Here is a 12,646-nt window from a genome sequence, read left to right as displayed (position 1 = left end):
ATAAGGATATTGATCAGATTCATATGTGTGGAAACAAATATGCCTTATGGATTATATGGTTGAGATCAAGACTTTACCCTTAACTCTATTTATATTTAAAAAAAAATAGCAAAACAATATCCTTACATTTTAAATTTATTTTCATAAATTAAACTATGATTTTTTCTCATTTAACATTAAAAAAATACTTTTTTTTAATCATTATTATGGTAATTTTATAAGGCTTATTTTTTTTTAAAAAAAAAACTTTTTAACTTTAATATTTGTATTCTAATATAAAAGAATAGTATGTTAAATCGTAATAAAGCCTATTTTTTTTAGTATTTAAAAAATCTATTTTTCGGCCAGCTAGATCTTGCGGAGCCAGAAATGGATATGAGAATTTCAGATTATGTGAATCCGGACCGGATCTGGATTCACTATACGAGATAAGGATTTGGATTTGGATTTGAATTTTATAAGATCATATTCAGATTAATTTCATCGGGACCAACAGTAAATATTACAAGGTAAATTCGTAAAAGAATTTAAATTTTGTATTCTAAAATTTCTAAATTTCCAATGTACAGCGGATGTGCGAGCGCACTGCCTCTCTCTTGTATGATGGATCCTCCTTGTCCTTGGGCTAAAGGAAATAATCAGTGGTAGAGCTAGGGACCCTCCTCCGTCGAAATTTTTAACGTTTTTAGTTAAATTTTTCGAAAATTTTTCAGATGTACCTTATATAATTATTTAACCGTTTCCCTTTAAATTTTTCGCTCCTTAAACTTAAATTCTGACTCCGCCACTAAAAGTAACACACACTATAACACAGACGGTACAGTCTGTACACTTATTTTTTAAAATTTATGAAACGCAGATGTTGTGCACAAGCCAGCTAGTATAGTAGAGTTTCGAGGCAACACGAGTACAAAACTACACAAATGCTTACATAAGACCATCCCGACTGGGTCGTGACCTTGTCGGGTCACGCTAATGACTCTTTAAACTAGGATTAACAACATGATTTTGGTGACCTTGAATAACTCAGGGGCAACCCATGAGTCATGACCCTGAGTAGAGAAATTGTTAAAAGTTGGTGACCTTACACGTGGCGTATTTCTATTGGTTTACAACATTAAAAAATAAAAAAACTAAAAAAAGTACAAAAAAGAAAAGTGGAGCTCCTCTGCTGTTCTGCTGCATACAGGCTGCTCCCTTTTTCTTCCTTCTTTTCTTTCTGCCAATTTCCTTCCATTTCCCCAAGTCTCTTTAATTTTTTCATCCATAATCTTCTCAACTACTAGCATACAACCATAAATATTAATTGTATAGTAAAAATAAATGTAAAAAACAGTATAAAACTAGAAGTAAAAAATGCAAATCAGTACTCCCTCCATTTTTTTATATATGACGTTCTGCATTTACGAGTAAGCCTTTGACTTTAATATTTACAAAAATATATTTGTTCAAAAAATATAAAAATGGTACAATTAAATTCCTTACGAAAAACTCTTTCATATGAGTATACATATTATAATATTATTAGTCTTATATTTTAAGAGATATTGAAGAGAGAAGGGAGTGTCTCGAAATGTGAGAAAGTCATATATTAAAAAACAAAGGGAGTAATATTTTTAATCTCCTACCTAAAATAAATTACAAACATAAAAAAAATATAACTCAAACACTTATATAATTCTTAATTTATATACGGAGTATTATGGATTTAAACGAGTTTGATTTTTTAAGTTATGCTATTGACGATTATTCAACATATCAAGACTCTCAAAATTTCGATTTAAATCAAAGTACTCCAATTCCCACTTTTACGGAATTAATTTCGGATAGCCAAAAGAATCAAAATATCGATGTTTTTGGAAATCAAATCTTGTTGTCCGAACTTCAAAATCAATAAATCAATTGTAGCCCAATATTAGATCGAGGCCTCGAGGGGACAATTTACAAATTGCCAAATTGCAATTACTAGGGCCTCAATTAAACAGTACTTACTTCACTAATCAATATATTTGTAAAGTTACAAAAACTAATGTTATTTTAAATTTATTTAATTGCTTAATGGAGTCTATTCGGCTTGCGAGTTGCGTTGTAGCTAGGGTTCTGTTTAATCACCAATTCTCATTGAAGACGGACACTTTTCGTCACAAGTGGAAGACGGGCTAAATGTCGCAATTTTAACGACAAAATGTGACCATTTTAATGACAAATAATTATAGCTTAGGAAATTGTTCTGGTTATTTTTTTAATTAAAATGGTTATGTCTTAAACAGGTCATATTTTACCCCGTCTTCCGCTTGTGACGAAATGTACCCGTCACAAGCAAGACGCTTTAAAATAGACGATCCAGATTCGATGCAAGTAATTGTTTAGTGGAGGCCCCTTATCTTGCGAGTTGCGACTTAAGGGCCTTGTTCAATTGATGAATATTCTTCTCCTTCTTCCTTTCTATTGCTTATTAGAGGTTGAGATTTTATCAATAAAAAAAAACAGATAATCGAGTAATTGTTTAATGGAGACCCCTTTGCTTATGAGTTGCGATACGATGTAGCCACGTAGGGTCTTATTCAGTTGATGATATTAAGGGATTGTTTGGTTCATCATAAAAACATGAAATTTCTAAGAAATTAAATTCATGCGAATTGTAAAAATGTTGTTTGATTGTCATGTGAAAAATGGATTCATGTGGGAAGTTGCTAGGTTAGACCTTTTTAAGAGCTTACCCAATAGTAAAGATCGTTTATTTATAGGGTTGATTTTTAGCACAATGAAAATCGAATTTCTAATCTCGGAGTTAAAAGTTGAATTCTTTATTCCGGTATTGGAAATATTACCTAAATCGTCTCAAAGATTCTTTTCTAGTTTTGTTGTTAATAGAATTTTCTTACGATTACACTTCCTAATTGTGATTAGTTGTATTAGATTAGGAAAACGATTATATATGTGGATATTGTATTTTCTTAATTTAGATTAGGAGATTAGATCTCTTTTTTATTAGTATAAGGGTTTTTTCAGTAAGTGGATTATACATCTGATGTATTACCACTAATTCATAGTTTCTGAGCATTATAATAATTTTTTTGAGTTTTGTTTTAAAAATTTTGAGTTTTAATATAAATTTTTTGAGTTTATTTACTTAATCATTAAACTCTAAAAAATTGCAATAATACTAAAAAACATTACATATAAGTTTAGTAAAATTTGAGTTATGACGGAAAAAAAAATTAAAATCTAACTTATAAATTTTAATAAGCTAAAAAAAAACATACATATACTAAAAAACAAATAAAGTTTGTGGAAATAAGCTCAAAAAATATAGATATATGCTCAAAAACAAAAGAGTTGGAGGTAATACCTCCGATGTATGTTCCTTTTTCTCGGGTTTTTTTTTTTGTCAAAAACTACCTTATATTTAGGATTATTTGTAAAAAAAATATCTTATACTCTCTCCAATTCACAATAAACCTCCCATTTCATTTTGGCACAAAAATTAAGGAAACACACTACCCCACCATATAATTAAATTTGGACCACACAAATACACTACCCCACCATACAATTAAATTTGTATCACACAAACATTTATCAAAAAAAAGGAAATAAGGAAGTTATTGTGAATAACCGAAAAAGGAAATAGGGAGGTTTATTGTGAATTGGAGGGAGTATTATTTTTCTTGTTTTAGACTACCTTTATTTTCTCATTTTTTGGTCAAAAACTACCTACGTTGAAAATATGGCGAGATTTGGTCGATTTAGTGACATTAACCTATCTCACATCACTTTATTAACATCAAACAACAATGATCAACTGCGTCCAAACCAAAATTTAACTTCAGATAAGCAAAATTAATGAATTTCACATTTCAATAATAACTACAAACATTTACTAAATTTTAGCGTAAGTACTTTATGACTTCCCAAAATCGGGCCTTAGTAAGATTAAAACATAAAAGAGTTCTGTGAGATATGTTAAAGCCGAAAAATAGACCAAATATGTCTAGATTCTTAGCGTAGGCAGTTATTGACCAAAAATAAAGAAAATAAAGATAGTTGAAAACAAAAAAAATAATATAATGTAGTATTTTTACAAATACACCAAAATATAAGATACTTTTTGACAAAAAAAACCCTTAGTATAATAATAAATAGACCTCTTAGAGCAAGTCCAATGGTATAGCTTAGGGACTTGCTTGCAATTTTTAGAAATTGCAAGCTAGTTGCTATACCATTGGAGTTTGCCATGTAAGCTTGCTTAGTTTAAGCAACTAGCTTCATTAAGCTAGTAGCTTAAATGGCCCTACAACAAAAAACAACCAATAGCAATTTAATTGGGCATAATTCCATTATTCAAGCTAGTATAAATGTTAAGCTAAACCATTATATTTATACAAACGTAATTGGACATGTACATTAGGAGTAATCTGGTGGAGTATTTATAACTTGAGAGTTGAGATTATATTTTTAAAATTTTGAGTTTGTCACTTTGGATATCTTACCTAAAATATGTATTTTGCAGGTTATTACGTATATTCGGGGGTTTGCTTAGTGCACATCAAAGATAGCGGTTGCAATCAATCGTTGGTTGACGCAGTGGTAGCATGGGGCTGCGCTTGGTTGGAAGGTCTGCGGATCGATCTCCACAACTGCGATTGGGATGGGTTTAAATACCGTAATCCTTGGACACACCCCGAAATTTGGATTAGTCGGCCCAATGTGGTTCGGATTACCGGATGATTTAGACCAAAAAAAGATAGCGGCTGCGAATCCCCTCGTTATAAAGGAAATAAAAATTACGAAGTACCTTTTACTTTAGTTTTGTTTTTGATTCTCATGCGTACTACATCAAATGTATGTTCCTTTTACCCATTAAATTGCCTTTAAAATCTTAAAGGAGACTATTTATAGGAAAAAAGGAACACATATCTGATGTAATACATTAGATTTAATACTATGTAACCGAGCTCATGCATATTTTTTCCGAGTTTCTTAAAACTTATAAGTTACATTTTATTTTTTTGACGTCAAAACTCAAATCTAACTAAGTTTATATCCAATATTTTTGAGTTATATTGTAATTTTTTAAGCTTAATGTTTAAGTGAACGAACTCAGAAACTTTATTAAAGCTTATAACCTTTAAAAAAAATTCGAAAATTTTATTATAAAACTAAAAAATTAAACAATCAGTTGTAGTATATTAGATATATAGTCTACTTACTGTAATTTAATGAGCAAATCCTTACATTGAACAAGAATTAAATTCTGAATACCGAGTAATTTGTTTAAGAGATAACAACCCTGATCTTTAACACCGGCTCATTTTGATATCGATTAAAACATATCGATATTTAAAAAGCACAAAACACAAGAGGACAAACCCCTTGGAAACATAATTAGCTCTTGATTATTAGAGCATCCACATTGAAGAGGATTGACCATCCTCTTAGATGAGAGATGGTACTAAGAGGATGTCCTCTTCAATGTAGAACCAATATTGAGCATCCTCTTTGAAGGAGGAAGAGGAAGACTTCCTCTATTTTTAGAGGAAATACAACCCTTGGCCCTTGTGCCAACTTTCAATACTAACCTATAAAAATATTGTATATGGGCATTATTTTATTTGATTTTAAATAGAAAAGTTAATTAAAATATAAAAGAGGAAATGGAGAGGATCCTCTTGGGAGGAAAAATAGAAGAAGAGAAGGAGGAGGATGTAGATAGTGGAAAATGAGTTGGAGGAAAGAGAAGGTAATATTTCAAAAAGATAGAAGAAGATGGAAAAAATAAGAGGATGATAACATACTCTTCAATGTGCATGCTCTTACGAAGTACTCTCTAAAATTTAAAAACAAACGATTCTCCAGAGAGGGATGCACCAAATTTAGTGTTGTTTTTAAGACAAGATTGGTCAAAAATCACTCCACATGGATATAGAAGACAAATCTTTTATTTATTCTAATAAATTCTGCTTTTGGCCTATTTGTTCCTTATAAATATATTTGGCCCATTTTAAACTTAAAACGGGTAGTGTTGATCTTAAACAATAATTTGTATTACTATGATCTTCCTACTTGATTTATCGCGCTGTTTAATATGACACTTTCACTATATTTTTAAGCCTTTATGTTTGGAGAATTACTTTTTTTTTTGAAATTATAATTTTCCAAAAAAAAAACGTACTTCCTCCTATTCGAAATAACTCTATTTTTTTTCTGTCTGTTCACAATACCTTCCCTTTCTGATTATATACTCCCTCCGTTCACTCTCATTTGTCAAATTCTGAAAAGAGAAAGAAATGGTATACATGACACATAATATTGAACGGATGGAGTAGTAATGAGATGACGTTATCTAATGGTAATGCACTATAGTTACACCTCTCACATCGATTATAAAAATACCATTGATTATAAAAATACCATTGAAAATTAAAATAGCGGTTATTCTAACATGTGCTCTAAGCACATAAATTAAGCGTCAAAATAAAGAAAGAATGAGAGGAATACCATGAGAAATGTAAGTACATGTATAAACTCATTTATATCATATTTAATTAAAGATATTTCATCTGTTCCAATAATATGTTTATATTTTCTTTATTTTGTGAGAGAGAAATAAAGGAAGTGTAAACACATTAAGGATCATCTGTCCCACTTTTGTGTCCCATTGTGTGTGTCATTTCACTCACCTTTTGACACATCACTTGTTGTAAAATAAAATATTGCAATAATTATATTAATTTGATGATGTGTTAGAAGGTGATTGGAGTGACACACACATTAGGACACGAAATGGGACAGATGATCCCATTCGTGTAAACATATCACTGGAATAGAGGGAGTACTTCTGCTGGTTTTTTATTTAATTGATTTTTTTTAAATGTGCCATAAGGACAAATATTAATAATCTTGAAAAGGAAAGTTTAACAATAAATATTCCGTATAACATTGAAACCTGAAAAATTATTTATAATTTCAATTTTCCATGATATTTATTATTAAACTTTTCTTTTAAGGATTATTAACATGTATCATTAGGGCATATTTTAGAAAATCCTTTATTAAATTAGTTTCTTAATACGTGCCGTTTGCATACACATTAGAAAACATGTGGTAAGATTATTTTTTTTGGTGTTGACCAGGAGTATCCCCTACTGACAGCTGGGGCAATCTCCTTCGGGATACTGAAGGCAATTTAATGGGTTGACCCCTCTCAAGTTTGACTTTTTCATTCGCAAGAGTCATGCATCGAACCCCTGACCACTTGTTTAAGAGATGAGAGCCCTTACCACTCACACCAGTCAACTTTGATAACATGTGGTAAGATTATAATTTATAACGAGACTAAAATAACTAAAATACATTATCATTCTCGTTAAATTATCACAAAATCTCATTATAGACTGCACATATCCGTCTATAACTAAAGACGGGTCAAATACAATACCATATTCCTAATAGGACAAGCAACAACTGGGGTGGTGGAGGCCAAAAATGTCACCACTTTCAAGCTATTTGATCCATCTTTAGTTATAGACGGATATATCCGTCTATAGCAAGACTAACTATTAAATTATTGTCACCTACAATGATCAGTGATTCAATGCACTGTGTATAACGTGTAATAATCTATACCTTACTAAATTATTAAATTATGAATCTTTTAAGAAAGTGTCCAGTTGAGAAAGTAGTATAAATAGGGTATGCACATTGCTAAGGACATCATATCAGCTTTCTACCTACTAATAATAGTATGCAAAATATTAAAGAGTGGAAAAAAACACGTAAAGTAATGGCGATTGAGAATATTGTTATGAGCAATGACGAAATCGTTCAACAAAAGGAAGTGCGTCCCCTAGCACACTATCACACTAATCTTTGGGGTGACCGATTCCTTAACTACACTCCTCCTAACCAGGTAATTTATCTTCGTAATGAACGAGTTAGTCTTGTGTGTGACTGTTAATTATATATTTATCGTGTGAAATGGATTCACAATCATGAAAATAATGATAACCAGTTTAGTTTAACTGAAAACTAAAAAAGTGAAAAGAATGGGAGCAAAACACCTGTTTGTTTTACATAAAGAATGGCGTAAAACATAAAATTTTGCATAAGACAGCTTTACACATGGATTTGTTTGTGAGTAACTCTTTTAGTTTCTATTCTCGTGAGCATACGTACAAATTTATCGCTTAGGGGACATTCGTACATGAACTTTGTAAAGGTTTCTGAATATTAGGTAACGATAAGTGAAAAAAAGAAACGTTAAAAATGGACCGACACTCATTAATAATATACATAAACAATTTATTACGAGTCCAGAAAATGGCGAGTTCATTTCAAATCGATCGTCTTAACAAAGACTACGATTTGAAAAAAATTGTCAAGTTTGTAACTCATGATCAAGAGATATTGTCACTCTCGTAAACACGTATTATGGTCACTTAAAAATTTAAAGTTAGGGTATTTCACTATTTTGTAAAGTGGCAAATCTCTAGCCCTCTAGGTACCATCTATATTATGATTATGATTATGATTAGTGTCTCTGAATAGTGTATGCGCTTTTACTTTTGGCAATAATCAATAGATAGAGAACAAAAGTTTCAGTTTTTTATTTTTTATTTTTTTTGATAACAATAAACTGATTATATTAAGAAAGAAAACAAGTACAAATACATGAAGGTGTTACCCTGTAGCCAAACTAACAAACCAGAAGAGGTAGCGAATTTCATGAACTGAATTCCGCACACATATTGGTATTGACAGTAGCTGTGCGAGAACTGCAGATAATTTTCGACATGAAATGAAAAAAGAGACAGTTATGACATGAGTTTCTAATGAGTAACCAGGCCAGTTCACTATTAAGTTGCTCAAAGTGCTGTCTCAGTGTTGGATCACATGCATTTGTGTTTAATTTTAGAATACGTGACTTACCCTTGATTATACACTGTTGTTGACGGTAGACATCCCGATTTCCAAAAAAAAAAAAAAAAAAACTTAGTTACCCTTAATATATGAAAAATTATGTAGAAGTCGATAATAACGAGTTTCGATATTACCATCTCAGACGACTTACATACCCTTATACGAGTTTTTACCCGAGGAAATGTATAAGGGTAGTACCGAAATTACCCTAGAGTTTGCACCCTAACATTGTCCTTAAAATATTTTTTTACGAAAAAAAAAATATTAGGAGACCGTCTCACCAGAGAGTTAGGAACCAAATTATTATCAAAAATCCGTATTAAAGATTACATATTTATTGTAGGAAATTCAAGCGAAATATGAAGAAGAAGCACAAGATTTGAAAGAGGAAGTGAGGAAAAGGCTTGTGGAAGTTGTTAATGATTCAAAAGAAAGATTATTAACAATCGACAACATAGAACAACTTGGAGTGGCATACCATTTTGAAGCAGAAATTGAAGACAATTTGCTACAATTTTACAACAATTACTCTCATGAATTAGAGACTTATGAGAAGGATCTGCACTTTGTTTCTCTAAGATTTCGTCTCTTAAGGCAACATGGTTTTTATGTCTCTTCCGGTATGATGCTAATTTCCCTTAACTCCATTTAGTATATTGGTTTTCCTAACGTGTGTCCGACCTAAAGATATACATTAATAACCTTAATATGATAAAATTCAATTAATTATGATAAAAATGAATTTATACTTAATTTTCATGAGAATATCTTGTGAATTATCCTATCACATTAAGCTTATTAATAGCTAGGACAATTAACATATGGTAATTTTAGGCCTCGATTTCTTGCACAAAAACTTTCTGAATTTAAATGAGTTTAAATAGGACATGAATTGGACTGAACTTAATTTATAAGAAATAAACGGAACTGAAGTAAATTGAAACTAAGTTTAACTAATGTTATTTTTTTGTGAAACAGACGTGTTTATCCAGTTTAAGAACGAGGATGGAACTTTCAAGAAAGAGCTTACTAAAGATGTAATAGGCATGCTAAACTTGTATGAAGCATCTTATCTAAGGGTGCAAGGAGAAAAACTCCTAGATGAAGCAATCAAGTTCACCACTAATCACTTGAAATCAATATTAGATCAATTAAGCCAACCATTATTAACCCAAGTGACTCAAGCCTTGAAATTGCCTTTACATAAAGGTATCACTAGGCTTTTGTCAAGGTATTATATCTCTACATATGAAGCTAACCCAAAACATGATGAAACTCTTCTAAGATTTGCTAAGATAGATTTCAACTTACTTCAATCCATGCACCTCATGGAACTACAAGCTCTCACAAGGTAATTATTCTACTCCCTCCATTATTCTTTATATGTCGTATTCGATAAATGCGAAATTTATTCTTGTATCATCACTATTAATTACGGAATATAGTTCTTTAATATCATCCCGTGCAAACCTCCTTTCATAGGTTAATTGACATATCTTGACTTAGATTTTGTTAAATTTACATTATCTGTTAGAATATAAAACGAATCAAGGAACTTCAACCATCAGCTTAAGCTTTTGGTTGAGATGGTTTCTTGACATACAGAGGAGAGAGTCCAATTTATACATCCAAGGAGGTTCCAGCCCTAACCAAGTGGCTATGGGTGGAGTAACTCCTCAATGGAAGTGGCCCGGGCCCATGTGCGATCTAACATATGCCTTTTCTAATACAATTATATATGTAATGTAGATGGTGGAAAGACTTGGAATTTGGCACAAAACTACCATTTGCAAGAGACAGAATTGCAGAAGTATACTTTTGGATGTTGGGAACATTTTATGAGCCCAAATATGCCTTAGGCAGAGAAATTTTCACAAAATTGTACAAGATGACATCGGTTATGGACGACACATACGATGCTTATGGACTCTTTCCAGAACTTCAAGTGTACACTAAAGCAGTGCAAAGGTATGTACATACACAAATTCTTATGTAAAACGCGTGAAATGGATTTAAAACAACCCAGATAAACTCGGTTAGTAATGAACATTAGTTATGCTAGAGTTTTTTTTTTGGTTCTGTTTTATATTTGAGACGGTCTTAAGAGAGACTTGCTATTGCAGGTGGGACAAAGGTTGTATGAACGAATTACCTGACTACATGAAGCTAACTTACGAAGCCCTACTTGATACTTTTCGAGGATTTGAGCAAAATTTAGCCAAGGAAGGACGATCACATCTCGTTCCATACGTTCAAGAATTAGTAAGAATATTTTTATTTGCACAATATTTTTTATGATTTATTCAATTTATAAGTCCACTACGGTTTAGATTTTTTCTTACATTATTAGACCGTCTCACAATTGATTCTACAAATGTTACTCCGATTTATTCATTTCATAAGTCCACTACCATTTATTATACGGTTTATTCTACAAATGTTAACAGATGAAAGCACAATGCCGAGCTTATTTTCAAGAGGCGAAGTGGTGCAACCAAAAGTACGTGCCATCATACGACGAGTACCTAGACTCTGCCGCGATCACCACTGCAGGGTACACACTGATGTCGGCTGCAACTTACCTAGGAATGGGAGAATTGGCGACCGAAGAAGCCTTTGAATGGGTTAGCCAGACACCGAAACCTGTCAAAGCATCTTGTATTATTGGAAGACTCATTGGTGACATAGCTAGCTATAAGGTAAGTTTCCTCACATTCTGTCACCATACTGCAGATGTCAGCTAGCATAACTGGTAAAGTCATAAGGTTGATGATACTCATGACCCGAGTTCAATTCCCCGTCAACAATATATCTGCCCTTCTTAATAATATGTAGTATGAACATTTCCTAAGAGTGTTTTAAATATCAATTTGTAGTTGGAGAAAAATCGAGATCATGTAGCCTCAGCGGTACAATGTTACATGTCACAATACGGAGTGTCAGAGGAAGAGGCAGAGGAGAAACTAAGGGAGCTAGTAGAAGAAGCATGGAAGGATTTAAACCAGGAGATGCTTCGACCAACCAAACTTCCAAGGCCGTTGATGATGCGAATCTTGAACCTCTCACGAGTCATTGAAGTTTTTTATCGACTTGGTGTAGATGACTACTCAGTTGTCAGCGAGAATATGAAGGAAAAAATACACGCTGTGCTCATTGATCCGGTTATGGTCTAAGCCAAGTGTGGCGCAAGCCTTAAGCTGGAAACTATCCTGTAGTTTTAAATTTTTAATCAGTTTGTTTTGAGTGTGTCGATTGCGCTTTTCGTGTTATGTTATCCGTAAACAGTCACTTTGTGTTATGGTGAATGTCAAGAACACGAAGGATGAACTCATGAACATCCTTGGTTTGTGACGGTGGTGTAGTTTCAAAATGTCTTTTGCGTTGTTTCTTCAATAATAATAATAATGGATGTAAATTTAGCAGAAGAAAGGAATGATCTGGGCTGAACTTCATGAATTACAATTCAATTTTGTTCAAACCCGTAGTTTAAACAATTACGGCCCATTTCATTCTAAACCAAATTTGTTTTGTGCTCATTTGTTTAAAAGTGTAAAGTGAATACGAACGGTTCCGGATTCCCATAAAATTTGATGTGTCCACACTAGTATCATGATTCATGACTGATGACCATTAACTGATAATCTATATAATAATATAAAAAGGTTTCTTGAGCCTCTATTGAAGCGACACATCAGCACTATCACTACTTGCCACATGTCATCAC

General features: G+C 32.2%; 1 protein-coding gene across 1 annotated transcript; it reads left to right on the top strand.

Annotated features, from left to right (window-relative positions):
* The first annotated feature begins 7,712 nt into the window (after nt 1-7,712).
* LOC141656459 ((-)-drimenol synthase-like) lies at nt 7,713-12,366 on the top strand. Its single transcript, XM_074463349.1, has 7 exons — nt 7,713-7,912; nt 9,266-9,542; nt 9,901-10,273; nt 10,672-10,890; nt 11,046-11,184; nt 11,370-11,621; nt 11,799-12,366. Exons 1-7 carry the CDS (start codon nt 7,748-7,750, stop codon nt 12,093-12,095), a joined length of 1,722 nt encoding a protein of 573 aa, XP_074319450.1. The 5' UTR covers nt 7,713-7,747; the 3' UTR covers nt 12,096-12,366.
* The last annotated feature ends 280 nt before the right edge of the window (nt 12,367-12,646 follow it).

This window comes from Silene latifolia, chromosome 5 (assembly GCF_048544455.1).
Source record: "Silene latifolia isolate original U9 population chromosome 5, ASM4854445v1, whole genome shotgun sequence".
NCBI classification, from domain to species: domain Eukaryota; kingdom Viridiplantae; phylum Streptophyta; class Magnoliopsida; order Caryophyllales; family Caryophyllaceae; genus Silene; species Silene latifolia.
This window is presented reverse-complemented; position numbering and strand designations above follow the sequence as displayed.

Bases quoted from the DNA above. Each gene is read 5' to 3' on its own strand.
- LOC141656459 (XM_074463349.1), top strand. From the start codon at position 7,748: ATGCAAAATATTAAAGAGTGGAAAAAAACACGTAAAGTAATGGCGATT. The intron at 7,913-9,265 runs GTAATTTATCTT...TATTTATTGTAG, and splicing joins ACTACACTCCTCCTAACCAG to GAAATTCAAGCGAAATATGA. The intron at 10,274-10,671 runs GTAATTATTCTA...TATGTAATGTAG, and splicing joins GAACTACAAGCTCTCACAAG to ATGGTGGAAAGACTTGGAAT.